At 43.4% G+C, this 17,746-nt stretch overlaps 1 protein-coding gene across 2 annotated transcripts in view; it reads right to left on the bottom strand.

Moving 5' to 3' along the window:
- cadps2 (Ca++-dependent secretion activator 2) overlaps window positions 1–17,746 on the bottom strand; it is a gene marked incomplete at its 3' end in the record, with an annotated part of 102,236 nt that overhangs the window by 10,455 nt on the left and 74,035 nt on the right. Inside the window, exons 20-24 of one of the 2 annotated variants that reach the window (XM_079223929.1) lie at window positions 16,963–16,977; window positions 14,476–14,550; window positions 13,869–13,952; window positions 13,680–13,712; window positions 1,697–1,804 (exon numbers count right to left, since the gene is read on the bottom strand). In XM_079223929.1, the coding sequence (XP_079080055.1) occupies window positions 1,697–1,804; window positions 13,680–13,712; window positions 13,869–13,952; window positions 14,476–14,550; window positions 16,963–16,977 (315 nt within the window). The remainder of the gene's footprint in view (window positions 1–1,696; window positions 1,805–13,679; window positions 13,713–13,868; window positions 13,953–14,475; window positions 14,551–16,962; window positions 16,978–17,746) is intronic. The other variant, XM_079223928.1, reaches the window with a different exon arrangement.

Below are 17,746 nucleotides of genomic sequence, written 5' to 3'. Positions count from 1 at the left end.
AGGTCTGAGAGCGGTTTGCTTCCAATAAATAAAAAACTCAACGTTTAAGAGCAGAAAGCAGCGGGAGCGTAGATGTACCTCACCTGAAAAAAAACAATATATGTATATTTGTATATTTATATATATATATATATATATATATATATATATATATATATATATATATATGAGAAAAACAAGACGAGGGAGCTGTAAATCGATAACAGCTTGTGTTCAAGTGAACGGTAACTGGAAATGAGAGAAAGAGCTGGAGGTGTTTTTGTGTTCAGAGTCGTGGAATCAACCCAGAGGCTCGTTGAGTTTCTCCGAGCGAGGAGACGCGGCGCCGAACAGCGCGGCTTTTGTCCGACGGATCCATTGTTGGACCTTTGTTGCGTTTCTGCGTCCCAGCGCTCGGGATCCTTCAGCAGGAGAACCGAAGAGCCGGCGGGGGCGGGAACGCCACGACCGCGGCGGCCGCCGCCATTGACCTTCAGGTCGCTTGTTCTCCATCTGGAACGCCAGCGCTCTGCATAGTTCACTTGTGTAAACAGGCAAAAAGCCTGTTTCAATCTCGTCATTTTATCAGATTTTCTTGTTTGTATTGTTTGCAGGACCAGAGCGTTCTTTTTGTTGTCGTTTGCTTTTACTTTGAAAGGCTCACTGTTTCTATGTTTTAACCATCTGAACACGTAGACCCCCCTAGGGTGTTTGATATAAGATATTTTGATCATAACTATGAACATCCAGCATGAGTATGAGCAAGGTGTTTCCACAAAGGACTCATCTAGAGTTCCCAGAGTTTAAAAAAAAAAAATTGTTCCCAACAACCCACAGACTAATAGTGCAGCTTTTTTAGAAAGATTGAGACCTAAAGCATCAAAATCTGCAACAATCAACACAATACAGGAAAGCATTGGCATGTTACGAAGTATATTCAGTAAAAAAAATAAATTACCTACCGTAAAAGTCGGGTTACAAGCCGCTACCACCTTCAGTCAGTGTCCCCGCTAGCTAGCGCAGCTACTAGCTTGCTACAGCGGGGACACCCACCGGAGGTAGGAGCGGCTTGTAACCCGACTTTTACGGTACTCTTTGCCAAGACAGTGTCTGATCCAGTCGACCCTACTATCAAAATGATCAGCTGTTTCCACATGCGCCGTCTGACGCTGTCTACGCAGCGTTAACGGACCAATGAGACCGTAGGATCTTGAATTGGCCGCGGAGAGAGAAAAAAAAAAGCTCTGGCCGTGTTAGTCAATGTTGAGATATTAATAGGAGTCAGCTATGGATTTTGATTTCGTGTACTTAAGTGACACGGCAGCGGTTTACTCTGTCAGGCTTTATTTTAATATTTAAACTGTGAGGAACCGCTCGAGTGTAAAACCCTCGTCTGTCAGCGCTCTGTTGACTAAAGTAATGGATAAATATGAGGGAAACCGATTGGATTGTCATCACACCAAAGGGTTTTGGGTTCTACACCCTCAACGTCAAACACGTGCCCTCTTCTTCTGAAGGGGTTTGATGGATCTTGGTTCAGTCTTGAACATCTTTGAAATCTACTCACAGTATTTGTCTCACACAGTTTTCCTGTCTCACTTTTTGATAGACCTTGTGCGCGCAGATCTCCAAAGTTATGGACAAATCCACAAAAGTAATACAACCCAAAGTTTTTGGGGAGACGGGATCGTCTTCAAGGACGAGGACCGGAACTCACGTCAAACACCTTCTCGATGTACAGCTCGTCGTTGACGCGGTCTCGGAGGATGTCCTGGTTCTGCCGGATGAAGGTGATGTAGGTGTCGGCCAGATCCATCCCGGGTTTCTGCAGAAGAGACACACACACACATAAAGAACCAAGACACACACACACACATAAAGAACCAAGACACACACATACACACATGTTGAGCTCGGTGCCGAACATGTTAGCATGCTGCACATCGGCTCACATCACGCTGACGGTGTGCACGTGATGAGCTCTGCACACGTGCACAGCAGTGAAGCTTAAGATCATTCATTCGACAGTGAAATGATACGGACCCCCAAATAATAAAAACACACAACGGTTAGCCCTGCTGCTAGCCGCCAGCTGGCTGTTTGGCAGTGTAGCATGAAAGCGCGGTGTAGTTAGCACGCTAGCTAACTATCTATCCAGCTGCTGTATGAGTAACGTTTAACAACGTAATGCTTCATCCATAAGCTCTTGTCACAAAGTGTGAAGGCACATTGCTAACGCCAACTTTTTCCTGGTGGCATTAGCAAGCTAGCATGGTTGCATTAGCGTGCTAGCTAGCTAGCCAGCAGCTAGCCAACGCTCTCATAGCGGCGTAGAAAAAACATGTGACGCGCGTTGAGGCGACTGCTAAGTCGTAGCAGCAACCAACATGTTTGGACCGTTTGAGTTCTGCCATTTTAAAAACACAAACCGGGACCAGTTGGAACATTTAAACAGTGTTTCCTCCTCTCACGGAGAGACCGGACCTTCAGGTGTGAGGTTTAACTTTTCATTCATCTGCCTCTCTGACGTGAGACATGTTCATAACCTGTCCTCCAGACCGCCGCCCACATCGCGTAACAATCAACCAATCAGAGCTTCACAAGCAGCATTAACGATAAACCCACACCATAGCACCGTTGTTTTGGGTATTTCTCCGCTTTTATTGGACGGATGAAAGTAATAGACTGCAGGCCCACTGCTGGAATCGAACCGGGCTTATCTGACTACTGAGCTTCTCCCCTGCAACAATCCACCAGAGGAATTCAAATATTAAATATCAAGTAATTTAGTTCCTGTGAAGTTTAACTGTCCTGTATGGAAGCCCGATAAAGCCCGATAAAAAGTCATAATAATGAGATAGAAAGTCATAATTATGAGATAGTAAGTGCGCATGCGCTTCAGTGACGTTGGCTTTTCTCCTTCCTGTTATCTGCGCTGTCTTCACAAGTCTCTTCATCCCCTTGCCGGTCTAACCATGCAAACGATATGCAAGCGTCGCTGTTGACGTTTTAGCTCAACAAATAATAGCATTGCTATTAATGTAGCTGTTGCATGTGTTTCTCAAAGAGGCTACCGGTAAAAGCAGGAAAGCTACGATACGTTATCTTGCTCATTGTGTGGTTTATTTGGGGACAGAACACAGGCTACTGTGGGCCGTAGGCTCCGCCAACAACAGTCAACAACACCGTTAAACGTTTTCTTAACGTCCTTCAGTCTCCGCTCCCGGTAAATCTGCACAGGCAGCAACACATGCCACCTCACTCTCCGCCACGCTCATGACCCAGCCACCCCATAGGTAGTAGGACACCACGGCTGTGATGACACATCTTGATTAAAGGGCTGTCGTACCGGTAGCCTCTTTGAGAAGCACATGCAACAGCTACATTAATAGCAATACTATTATTTGTTGAGCTAAAATGTCAACAGTGACGCTTGCATATCGTTTGCATGGTTAGACCGGCGAGGGGATGAAGAGACTTGTGAAGACAGCGCAGATAACAGGAAGGAGAAAAGCCAACGTCACTGAAGCGCATACGCACTTACTATCTCATAATTATGACTTTCTATCTCATTATTATGACTTTTTATCTCATAATTATGAGATTTTTTTTTTTTCATCTCTTTTTTTTGTGTGTGGCGGAAACGGGCTTCCTTAGTCGTGAGCATTTCAAGGTCAATACGACTTCTCAGTGTTTCTGTCTGCTCGTGCAGTTCATTAAGTTTTGAACACAGTATTGATCAAACAAAACATGACTTCAGACAGTTTTTCAGTACGTCGTCGCTGACCTGCGACAACAATTCATCTCTCGTTTTCAATTTGTCGTTACTTTCACAGTTCAGCCTCACGCGTCAAGTTCACCGGGTTTTTTGTTTCGTTGATACATTCTTATTATTTTTAGTTTTATTGAAAAAGATGTGGTTTTCTTTAAGCAAGAGTTTGTTCTTGTGTGAAGCCTCAATGGAGAATGTGTCGCGGAGTCATTCCCTGAATATGACGAACGACAATGAAAGCGACTTTGTTCAAGCGACCTTTAAGGTGAGACTTCTCTTTTTACGCACAAATTGGGGCTATTTTGCCTCCAAAACACATCTTCTGTCTGACTGGTGGAAAGAAAACATTTATTTCACTACTTTGTCTGTTCGCCTCTGTAGATAATCCTAAATTCACCACAACATAACGCCTCATTTGCATATTTAAACATAACATAAAACTTGTAACACAATAAATCCTCCTCTTAATGTCAGTAATGAACTGGTAAAGTTTCAATTCACCTGTAGAGTCTTCAGAATGTATCATTTGCATATGTAAACATGCAATTTTAGAAAACTTGTAAGACAAAAAGTAATTGTCTTAACATAAGTAATCAACGGAGGAAGCTTCACGGTGATATCTATGAGTTAATGTTTTAACAAATAGGAAGGAGACGGATCATTTTTAATAAAGAATAAAGTTTGATTTTGTTGGATGAACTTCAGCTCGACAGAAACGACACTTTAGGGCTTCAAATGTCAGATAATTACAAACCAGTTTGTTTTACAGCCTTCATGATGGAGGAAAACATGCAGAGCCCCAAAACTAACAGAACGTAGCACATTAAGTTAACCTTTTAAAATCAAATCCCTCCTAGAGAGGGAAGACTGAGCGATTGTTATATAAAACTGTAAATCATAGCTTGTTTTCTGAAAAAAAAGAAAGAAAAAAAGCTGTATTTGGATGTATTGAACACCATAAGTAATATACAAGTGAAATATATGGTTTGGTACATGAAAAAATTTAAATGTCACAGATGCGAGCAAATGTGCCCCAATGCAAATTTTGGAGACCTCTCCAATGTTCTCTGTACTAAACCCTCTCTAACTTTGTTCTGCTTCACTTTATCAAAGTCAATCTTGATGACTTGGGTTAGAGAATGTTCACATATTGAGCTATGATTTGGGTTAGAGAATGTTCACATATTGAGCTATGATTTGGGTTAGAGAATGTTCACATATTGTGTTATGATTTGGGTTAGAGTTGGACCTTACAGCTGCATCATTTCAAAGAAATAATCATCTTGAAAGTGATTTTTTTATAGGCGAACCTGAAACCTTTTCATTTTTTCTGTGTGTCATCTTCATTTACTCTTAACAGTAACATATAGACTGATATTTATCAGTCTGTATGACATTTTCGAGGAAAGGGCCTAAAAATAGGATGGTTTCCAAAAGGGCAGATTTAGCACATAACGAACAAGGCGAAGCGATATGCTTTCATTTAAAAAAGTGTTCCTCATCGACACTCACACACACACACACACACCAGACGCCACGCTGCGTGTGTGTGTGTTGAGGAGAACGGGCCGGCGGGACTCGGGGAGGTCGACCTCAGCCACCAGGAGCTCTGGAGCCGCGACGCCGGAGGAAACATCGGCAGCATCTGTTCGTCCGGCTGAGAGGCCGGAGAGCTCCCCGTTGCCAGGGGACGGAACCACTGTATGCGTACTGTAATTGCTTTGACATCTTACACACACACACACACACACACACACACACACCTTTGTTATTCTGCTACAGCGCCGCTGAGCTCAGCACGTCCGGTCCCCCGTGGGAAAAAACAAGGAAACGGAGCCTCAGAGAAACCGCAGAAACCTTTTGGCTTCACTTAACGGGGAAAAAGGCCGGTTGGAGACTCATTATGAATTCTGGATTGTAACCGTTACAAGCTGTCGTTACAAGCTATAAACAAGCTGTCACATGGTTAAAGAAAACAAAAGGAACTGGATCGTGACAACGTTGGCCGAGTGGCCTCTTGGTGGTTTCTGGAGAAGACTGATGGTTGATGTGTTGGTCCACGAGGATAGTTTGTGATCCTCTTGGGAGCAAAATAAACAAACACAAACTGTTTCTGAGCGTTCAGCTGGACGCACATTTGGTCCGTGCAGTTGTTGCACAACTTCCATCTGTGAAAACGCCCACACACTCTCAGCTCAGTCTTTTCCAGACCACTGTCAGTGGTGATCAAGCTGCTTTCACACACAGCAAATTATATCAACCATTGTGGCAACTCCTCTGGTTGTATAGAAGTCTATGCTTCATGTGTTAAAGCTGCATTCTCTTTCCTGACCACCAGGGGGCGACTCCTCTGGTTGTATAGAAGTCTATGTTTCATGTGTTAAAGCTCAATTCTCTCTCCTGACCACCAGGGGGCGACTCCTTTGGTTGTATAGAAGTATATGCTTCATGTGTTAAAGCTGCATTATCTCTACTGACCACCAGGGGGCGACTCCTCTGGTTGTATAGAAGTATATGCTTCATGTGTTAAAGCTGCATCATCTCTACTGACCACCAGGGGGCGACTCCTCTGGTTGTATAGAAGTATATGCTTCATGTGTTAAAGCTACATTCTCTCTTCTGACCACCAGGGGGGATACTTATCTGGTTGTATAGAAGTCTTTGCTTCACGTCAAAGTTACCTGACAAATAAATCAACGCTGACTTCTTCAGCGCTCTTGTGGTTGAAAGAAATCAACGTTTGTTGGATCATTTCACAGGATATTTGACGTTTTCTCTTAATTTCCACGTGTTTTCAACGACTAGAAACTTTTCCAGTCAATTTATTGCTGAATAGAAAATTACACGACAGATATTTTGACGTCCTAAAAATAATAATGTGTAAAAAAAACACCCCGTTCTGTTTGTTTGAACGCCAAGCAGAAGGTAGCGGAACGTCGTTTTGATAAATGAAAGTCAAACGTTGTTTCATGGTGACAGACGGAGATCAGTCAGCTGTAACTCAGACGGACCGCTCGACTAGAACACCTGCAGGTACCAGTGGGGTTAAAGTGGGGTCACATGGCCGCAAGGGGATCTGTGTGTGTGTGTGTGTGTGTGTGTGTGTGTGTGTGTGTGTGTGTGTGTGTGAGAAGGAGGGGCGGTGTGGGTGTTATGTTCGGCCACGGAGAGAGGAGGGGTCAGGACCCCGTGAGTGACAGGCCTGTCAGAATCCCCAGAATCCTCTGGAACGAGCGGAGCGGCGAGAGTCTTGGCAGATCGAGGACGATCCTCGAAGACCACCGCCCTAAAAGCCCACATATGATGTCTGAAAGGTGTTGTTACATGCGTTTTCCAGCGACGCTCGCTCTGAACAACACGGTTCAGTGAACTTCTATTCTTGAAACTAGCGTTCCCATCACCTCACAAAATGGCCGCCGTCTTGTTTGGCACTAAAATGCACTAAAAGATGCAATCAAATATATTTTTAACCAGTTAATTAAGTATGTTGATGAATACCGTAAAAATCGGGTTATAAGCCGCTACTACCTTCGGTGGTTGTCCCCGCTAGCTCCCCGCTGTAGCCAGCTAGTGCTGCTGCTAGCTCCCCGCTGTAGCCAGCTAGCACTGCTGCTAGCTCCCCGCTGCTGCTGCTACTGCCCGCGACCCCGCTGCCCGAGTCGTGCGTCGAGCCGGGGCTGGTCCCACTACCTTCGGTGGTTGTTGGGGAGCTAGCGGGGAGCTAGCGGGGAGCTAGCAGCAGCGCTAGCTGGCTACAGCGGGGATCTAGCGGGGAGCTAGCAGCAGATCTAGCTGGCTACAACGGGGAGCTAGCGGGGACAACCACCAAAGGTAGTAGCGGCTTATAAAATATATTATATAATATAACTTCTAATATATATAAACACAAAAAGATACCAAGCTGGATATCAAAACGTTTAGATTTTTTAAAGGCATTGAATAATTTGTTTTAAGTCATGTCTGTTTTTATTCTGACATGAAAGAGAAAAGCAGGAAATCAAACCTCACGTCCTTGCAGTCTTTTCTCCCTCGTTGGGGCCTTTATTCCCTTTGAATCTCATCTCTCCAGCGGTTACAACCTAAACAACGTGTGCTTGTAACTCCGTGCACGAAGCGGCTCTATATTTAAAAAAAAAAAAAAGAAGGTTTTCACAGTTTGTTGTGGGAGAACTTGACTGGAGTCTTGAACTCTCGACCCCGTCCAACACTTTGAGACGAGTACAGGGCCGAAGCAGAAAATACATCTGCACGGATGTGGAGAGGGTCAACGCCAGAGAGAAATCTGTACTACAGCATTAGAGAATATGTGTGTGTGTGTGTGTGTGTGTGTGTGTGTGTGTGTGTGTGTGTGTGTGTGTCACTGGCAACATATTACTGCCCTTGTTGTCACTTGAGACATCAATCTTCGCTCCTTCCAGCCCCTCAAGGCTTAGTCTCAATCATTTACCTCCTTTTCTCTCCGTCTGACGAGGTGACAAAGCAGCCTGACAGATCGGAGACGCCGGCACAGTTCCAGCCAGCGAGATTAAGACTTTAACACGACAGGAGCGAGAGAGAGAATAACACACACACACACACACACAGAGAGAGACACACACCCGACATACAAGCGGCTCGGCGCCCTCGTCACGCTCGGCCCGCTTCGTCTCCTCCGCTTGTAGCCAAACACCAGTCATCCCCCTCCGCGCCGGGTAATGGCCGCCGGGTTGCTCGTCAACATTCGATAACAGAATCGAGAGTGTTAAATTAGGCGGCGTTCGGATACAGGCGGGGAGGAGGAGGAGGAGGAGGAGGAGGAAGAGGAGGAGGAAGGCAGGGAAAAGCCAGGTAATTACACTTCACCGGCCCCGTTTCCTTCCCTTGATTTCTACACCAGGTGCAACTATCTGAATCAATAACTCTGTTTATGAGGCGAATATTATTTTGTCGGACCGACAGTCCAGAAATATTTAATTCATAATCACATCAAATTAGGAAAAGTAGCAGATTTGTCATATTAGAGAAACCGCAAAACTGCTTGAATACATTTTCAATCAATCTTCTACACAGCCGTTAATCTTCTGTCGATCCATGAATTGATCAATTAAATCAATCATTTAGAAATATTCTGCAAACAGGATTTCATTTTGCCAAAGTCAATATTCTTTAATCCCATGCTTTTAAAAATGATTATTTTATAATGTTTTAACCTAAAGAACCACGAAATACATTGACTGGTTTCAGGTAAGATATCATTGTTTTTCTCCACACGTGAATATTTGATATTTAAAATGTTTCCACGTGTCTGTGGATCTGTTGGCTATTAGTTTTGTGTGGGTTTTTTCTTATTATTATTCTTTTTTTTTTAACAGGCCGTTGACGTCGCCTTGAACCAGACAGTTCATTTGTTCCTAATTAGCGTTTCCTGCAGCGTGTGTCGTGTTGAAGACGGCGACTGATGATGATGATGATGATGATGATCACTCCCCCGATGTTTGTGTTCCTGCTCGTCCAGCGCTGCATATGTTGGAAGCGAGCCGTGTGTGTGCTGCAGGCGTGAACACGCGTGATGAACACACTCTGGAGGTCAGGCGGGGCGACCGGTGAACAGCTGGACGCCAACGAGACGCCAGAGTCTGAACGTACAATGTTATCAGGATGAATGTGGAGGAAAACCAATAGAATAGAGATCACAGCAAAAACTCCATCCATCAAACCCTCTTTTCATCCATCTGTTCCTCTCTCTCTTTTCATTAATTCCTACATCCATCCATCCGTCAATGTTTACCTTAATCCCTACATCCATCCATTTTTTTCCTTAATCCCTACATACATAATTTTTTTTCATATATTCCTACATCCATCCATCTTTTCCTATATTCCTACATCCATCCATCCGTCAATGTTTACCTTAATCCCTACATCCATCCATTTTTTTCCTTAATCCCTACATACATACATTTTTTTTATATATTCCTACATCATCCATCTTTCCCTAAACTCCTACATCCATCCAACCATCTTGTAATCCCTCCATTCCTCCATCCATCTTTTCCTCAATTCCTACATCCATCAATATTTTCATCCATCTGTTCCTCTCTCTCTCTTTTCCTTAATTCCTACATCCATCCATCCGTCAATGTTTTCCTTAATCCCTACATCCATCAATTTTTTCCTTAATCCCTACATCCATCCATCTCTTCCTCAATTCCTACATCCATCCAACCATTCTTATTTCCATCTATTTTTTCCTTAATCCCTACATACATCCATTTTTTTCATATATTCCTACATCATTCACCTTTCCCTATATTCCTACATCCATCCAACCATCTTGTAATCCCTCCATTCCTCCATCCACGTTTTCCTTAATTCCTCCATCACGTTGGCTGAGTGGACCCTCGTGATCCTCGCAGACGCTTCCAGCATTGATGTTAAAAGCGTTCGGTTCCACTTCAGAAGCGTCTGAAATTGTAGATTCTTCCAGACAAGAATAAGGCAAATATGTCGTAATATTTAATACTGATGAGAGGTAGAGTATGAATGAAGAATGAAGTGACACCCCTTCCTGTGGTTGTTTCCTCCTCTGGGAGCGTCCAGTCTTTTTTGCTCTGGGTCAGGAAGTGCACCTTACAGTCTATGTGAAGCTCAAGCTAAAGCTGAGTTTACTTTCATAGTCAGGTACAAAAAAAACTAAAAAACTAAATTTGCTTTCAAATCTGTTGAAGATGGAAAAGCAAGAAAAACACAAAAAGTTAAAAATGAATGTGTCAAAGTTCCTAAAAGACAAAAAACAAAATCCGTTGAATGAAAAACATAAAATTAGTAAAGAGTATTTCTCACGAGACGTAAACACCCCCCTCTCAGCATCGCACCTGGAACAGAGGCTTACCTGCGTCAGGTTCCCTCCACACAAAAGACCAAAAAGGCCAAGGTAGCAGTTACATCATAATTTCAGGTTAGGAGGAAGTCTGGACGGAAACCAGAGAGCATGATGGGATAGGGGGGGGCGTGCCGCGGCGGGGCCGAGGATTAAGGAGGTCGGTGAGATTGTTGTGCTGCTCTTTATCTCAGCTGTTCAAGCGCTCAGAGGGATGATTTCACGTCTGGGCCTCAGATACCAAACAGGAATCAACAACAGAGCATTCAACTCTTAATGGAGGGGCTTTTCACTGATAAATGCATCATTATCTTGCATAGTAATCATGTTTCTCCAAACCGCTAGAGTTGGAGGAGCTCAGAACTCTCGTTTGCATTCATTTAGATGGAACATTTTAAGGAATACAATTTTTAATGAGTTTCCAGGACACGGATAACGGCGTCGACCAATCACGTTGTGAAGAACGTACACGTTCAATACGAACACGTTCAATACGAACACGTTCAATACGAACACGTTCAGAACATTCAAAACGTTCAGAACGTACACGTTCAAAACGATCAAATCAAAACGGACATGTTCAAAACGTTCAGAACGTACACGTTCAAAGCGTTCAAAACGTTCAGAACATACACGTTCAAAGCGTTCAAAACGTTCAGAACGTACACGTTCAGAACGTACACGTTCAAAACGTTCAGAACGTACACGTTCAAAACGTTCAGAACGTACACGTTCAAACATTCAGAACGTACACGTTCAAAACGTTCAGAACGTACACGTTCAAAGCGTTCAAAACGTTCAGAACGTACACGTTCAAAGCGTTCAAACATTCAGAACGTACACGTTCAAACGTTCAGAACGTACACGTTCAAAACGTTCAGAATGTACACGTTCAAAACGTTCAGAACAAATCAAAACGTAAACGTTCAAAACATTCAAATCAAAACGGACACGTTCAAAGCGTTCAAAACGTTCAGAATGTACACGTTCAGGACGCTCAGAACGTACACGTTCAAAACTTTCAAAACAAATCAAAACGTACACAATCAAAACGTTCAGAGCGAAAACGTTCAGAACAAACACGTTCAAAACATTCAGAACGAAAACGTTCAGAACAAACACGTTCAAAACGTTCAGAACGAAAACGTTCAGAACAAACACGTTCAAAACGTTCAGAACGAAAACGTTCAGAACAAACACGTTCAGAACGTACACGTTCAAAACGTTCAGAACGTACACGTTCAAAACGTTCAGAACGTACACGTTCAAAACGTTCAGAACGAAAACGTTCAGAACAAACACGTTCAGAACGTTCAGAACGAAAACGTTCAGAACGTTCAGAACGAAAACGTTCAGAACGTACACGTTCAAAACGTTCAGAACGTACACGTTCAAAACGTTCAGAACGTACACGTTCAAAACGTTCAGAACGTACACGTTCAAAACGTTCAGAACGTACACGTTCGAAACGTTCAGAACGTACACGTTCGAAACGTTCAGAACGTACACGTTCAAAACGTTCAGAACGTACACGTTCGAAACATTCAGAACGTACACGTTCAAAACGTTCAGAACAAACACGTTCAAAACATTCAGAACGTACACGTTCAAAACGTTCAGAACGTACACGTTCAAAACGAACACGTTCAGAACGTACAGAACAAACATGTTCAACACGAACACGTTGAGAACGAACACTAGAGAACAACGACACGGAACCAAGACAGCAGACGTCATTACTCCTGCAGCTCAAACCAGATCCAGTCCTTCTGTTCTATACCTTTCACAATAAAAGCCCTGGACATAGACCTTTTGCAATAGAAGCCCTGGACATAGACCTTTCACAATAAAAGCCTTGGACATAGACCTTTCACAATAAAAGCCTTGGACATAGAAGTATAACTGTTCATTCAGAGGGTTCCCCGAAAAGGAAACTTCCAGACGCTGCTCTGGGTGGACAGGATGCTGGTAGTCGGTCACGTGTTCAAACCTTTCAGTCATCAAATGTGCTGCAACTGTGAATAGAGTGTCGGTGCGAAAATATTTGTCCACCACCATACTTTGCTTTTTTTTCTGCACACAAAAGGACGCACAACTTCCCGCGTTGCCACCGAGCATCGGCACAAAGAACCGTCCGGCAGCATCGCCGAAGTTTCTGAGGAACCAGGAAGTGTTCTTTGCTGCATTTTAAACTGTAAACTATTTAATTTACAGCCAAACTACTCAAAGTAAGAGAGGAAAAGTACATTTTCTTTGTTATCTATTAATGTTCCTCCGCAGTGTTTGGTGCTTTTTTTTGGATTGAAGCCTGAGAGGTTTGGAAAACCGATTTTAAATATCTTTAATCCCCGCGGATGCTTTAAAAAATAAATAACTAAACGCCAGAATTCATATTAGAGACATGAAAAATGTAAAAATCCCAAATCACAGAGGACTTGTGCTTTGTAAATTCCGAGCTGTTAATCACTTTGGAAAGCGAGGGGTCGCCTCGTCTTTGTGCGATCTAATTCTGGAGATTAAACCTCTCTCTCCTTCACACCTCCAACACCCGCCAAACCGTTAACGCCTCATCACCTCCACACTTTAACTCCTGCGTGGTACCCGTCGCTGCCTCCTCCTCCTCCTCCTCCTCCTCCTCCTCTTCGCTCGCCGCAGCCTCTGATCTTTGCCACATCGCCGTCGTTCATTAACCGCTCGGCACCCGAACGCCGCCGCCGCCCACAAAGCGACACTTCAGCAAAACAACATCTCCAAGGACAAGAGTGCAATTAATTAGGCTTGTTGTGTGATCTTTGGCTCTGGAGATGAAGACGGAATGAAAAAATAAAAAAACCCTCTTTATCTTTCACACATGTTTAACACGGCGCGATGACAAACTTAGGGAGAAAAACACACACACACACACACACACACACACACACGAGTGAGGCGGCATGCGAAGAGCGGCCGCTTCATTTCCAGCAGCGCGACGCTCCGATGGTCTGAATGCGGATGGAAACAGAAACATGGAAACCGACTGCGACGGACGGCGTGAATAATAAGAAGCAGCAGGCAGGTCGACGGACTCACAGGGACGTCCACGTATCTGGCAGCTGCTTTGACCTTTTGGTGGGGGAGTGGGGGAGGAAGAGGAGCGAGGAGAAGAAGAGGAAGGAGAGGAAGGAGAATGACGCTGAAGTTCAGCTCTGGTTTCCAGCAAATAACAGGTTTCCCCCTGTGAGCGGTGAAAGGAACCGGGACAAAAAGACGGCTACTCACTGTGAAAGAGAGGATGGAGGAGAAGAATGTCCCTTCATCGTATCTGGAGAGCTTGGAGAGGACGCCGTCCAGCACGGCGGAGAACTGCAGACAGGAGGGGGGGTCACTACTGTCTCTTTTCTAGGTTTTAGAAAGGTTTTTATATTTGTCTGTAAAGATGTTCTTATTTACAAAAAGTGAAGAAAAAAATATTACGTTTCTACAAGCTGGAGGCAGATGTTTTACCATTTATTTTATAAAATAAAAGTCATACCTCCAGACAATCAAAAAAACTAGACTAGACTAGAATAAAATAAATATATATATATATATATATATATATATATATATATATATATATATATATATATATATACACACACATAGAAAGCTTATCTATAAATGCACACATTTCATAATTGTATTCTATTTATTTTATTAGTCTTGACCTTAACTAAAAACTAAAATAAACCCAAAATAAATCATAACTTCTATCGTACAAAGAGTAAAATAACAAGCGAATGCGGAAGGGTTGACCCCATTTCCCCGTTCGTCGTAAATATAAAAGAAATATAAAAGTATGCTGTGTGGCAGTGAGAGGGTTCGATGAGATAAAAAGACATTTTACCTTTGTTACGAGGGAGGAAATCATGTCTTTGAACGCCTCGTCTATCAGAACATCGATTTTGGAGTGGTACTGTTGCTGCAGGGGGGCGTGAGGGAGGGGACAGAAAGCAATATTTTTTATTTTCAGCAAAACTGTCAGGACACAAAGGCTGAAGATGACTCCTCGCCTCCCTGAACAGCGGTGATGTCTGTGCTGTAAAAGACAGGAAGAAAAAAAAAACACCTACAACACTTGGTGTGAACATCAAGTCTCTCTCACACACACACACACACTCACACACACACACACACACACACACACACACACACACGCACACACACACACACACACACACTACGCTGAGTTAAGCAGCTAATAGGACCATTATGCGGATGAATGACATTCCCGTCCGCGCTGGAAAAGCGAAGGAATCTGAAGGATACTTTTTTTGTGCGTCTCCCTACAATTAGAGCAGCCTTGTATTTCTCTAAAGCGTCGGTCCAGCTGCGAGGACCAAAGGCTCACACGAGATTCAATTAATCCGCCATTTCATGTCCCCCCCTCCACCCTTCCAGCAGCTAAAACATATTCATGGCACCTTTTCCCTTGAAGGAAGGAGAGGAATAAAAAAAGGCTGGGCTGCCGCTGAATGGCAGCAGCAGCGGGGGAGTTCATCTCTTGGCAACAATGCCCTTTCACTGGCCGTCTAAAGAACACCCAAATTAAAAATTTCAATCAACAAAGCGCGCAGATCGCTGACAAATTGCGGGTCCTGGAAGGTCACCGCCGACAGCCCTAATTTTGTTTTTTGTCCCCCCTGCGCAAGTCCGCAAAATGGCCTCTTCTCCCAGCGCCGCCAATCTTATTCGGCAAATCTTGAGAGCTTATCTGTTTTTTCTCTCTCCTTACCGCAATTAACATTGCTGCTTACTCCGCTTCTACGCCCACAAAGGGCGACAGAAGAAGCAGCGGTTCGGGAGAAGACATTGTTTGGGTCTTTGCCATGAAGTAAAAAAAAAAAAAAAGGGTCTGAAAATCTGAAAAGAACAATTAAGAGCTTTTAAAAACATTTACGTGGACGTTGAGCTGCAGCCACCGCTGCTACTTCAGCTCTGGGAGATGTTTTAGATTCTGAACCGGGTCACATGTTCAACACGACCCCCTCCACACTATTCAAATGACCCCAGCGTTAAAAAAAAAAAGACAGCAGGCCGACGCTTGTGGATTTGGGCTGATCAGCCGCTTAGCAGCAGAATGCTTGAATCCAGCAGAGGAGCAGATTCTTCAGGCTCTCTGAATTTGAAAGAAGAATAAAAAGGGTACGTGGAATTTTGTTGCTGCGACCGAGCGGATCGCACCAATCAAGTTCAGACCGACGTATTCAGGACCCTTCAGACTGCTGGTCAGGGGTCGGAGGTCAGGAGGCCTCATTCACAACACGGACGGGCCTCCGCCGAACCAAGTTCATGGACGATCAACGAGTCTGCTGATGTTGAAAGATCTGCTGAACTTAAACTTCACAGTGAACTTCGTACCCTTTTGAATTAATCTCAAATCTAATGTTGTTGTTGCGTTTCTGCAAACCCAAAATACGTTTGATACGTTAAATATTTCTAGACGTGTGGACCAAAAGCGAACGGGACTCGAACACCCGTCTTCTGGGTGAAAGTCGAAAAATTCAAATTGTATTTTAGGCAGTTGAGTTCTATGGGAACGTGGTTTTTTAGGAGACCGGCTGGTGTTTGTTGCAGAGGTTCCAGTCCCATTTCACATTAAGATAAAATCAGATTAGCAGCACCAGCAACGTCTGTAAGCGTGGCTTCGTGCTTGAGTTTTAATGGTTTAACATCGTAAAATAGCTTATTTTTCATGTTTATTACAATCATTTTCCAATGCAATGCATCACAACATCGTTATTATTTGTGATCAGTAAATGCAGACTGACAACAGACATTAAAATTGGGCTTTGAAAACAAAGGTTTGAGTTTGGGGTGAATGATCCACAACTCCCGACATCCCATAATCTGTAGATCTCAATTCCAGTAAAGTCTATTTACGGCAAAACGCCAAAAGCATAACGATGAAGAAAACTAAAGTTATGCCGAGAGTCAAGACCGACTTGATATACGAGTTCAACAATGTTGACCTTTGAGGAAACAAAGCTTGATACCAAATACAATTATTTAGCCTTTTTCTCATTGTACGTTTATGAACATTTTCTAATCTGAAAAACACAAGTACGGTTTCACCTGATGCCGACGATGTGATGCTGTGCAGTCGTAAAATCATACAATTCATTATTCATAATGTATCATATTTCACAAACTAATGAATAAATAACACATTATAACAAGACTAATAATTATAAAGCATGATATATCATCGTATATGATATATATATATATATATATATATATATATATGTATATATATATATATATATATATATATATATTATATATATATGTGATGTGTGAAAGGATAAAAACCAAAAGAGGCGGGACTTACCCATTGTTTGTCAGTCTGGGATTCAAAGAATGATGTGCAGGACACAAGGACACAAGGACACGAGATAAGGAAGAGAGGGCACACAGTCAGACAAGCAGCTGTCAACATCAGTGACATAACAGAACTCATGGACGACTCTCCAGCCACGGAGTCATCAATGAGTTCACGTCTCACAGCATTCGGTTCTCTACAACCATCTTGTCGCGTGTGGAGTTGGAGATCTGTGCACGTGATGCCAAACTAAAGTTCACAAGCTTCCCGTTAGCTGCTTCCCGTTAGCTGCTTCCCGTTAGCAACAAGTACGGTGGCTCTGAGAGCTCAAAGCAGCGTCACGATTCGATTTTACTTTTGGATTTCGATCCAATTAACTGACGTCTGTGGTGTTGTTCAGGCAACAGATAATTGAGTTTTATGACCTGACAGCCTGTCACTTACGTTTAAAAAGTCTCCATTAATGGCAGGAGCTACATGGATGTGTGATTTATATATTTATTTTGGATAGGTACCACACTATATGGTCACATTTAAATAATGTATTTCTTACTTGGGAATGAACTGCAACAAAAAAAGATGCAGGAGGGTAATTTACAACAACAGCTTGAGTTTTTCCAGAGTTTTTGAGGTACACCTGAACGCCCCATGCTTTCTTCTGCTGGGGAGGGAGACTCCATTGGTTGCAGCCGCCTCTAAATCTGTAAAGGTGGAAGGCCCGCTGTGCGGAGCATGCCGGTACAACCCTCCAGCCGCTCAGTATGTGAGCGGCTCCTGTGCATGAAGCTGGTTC

The sequence above is a fragment of the Taurulus bubalis genome, assembly GCF_910589615.1.
Source record: "Taurulus bubalis genome assembly, chromosome: 9".
NCBI lineage: Eukaryota > Metazoa > Chordata > Actinopteri > Perciformes > Cottidae > Taurulus > Taurulus bubalis.
The sequence above is the reverse complement of the archived record's forward strand: the minus strand, read 5'-3'. Positions and strand labels throughout refer to the sequence as shown.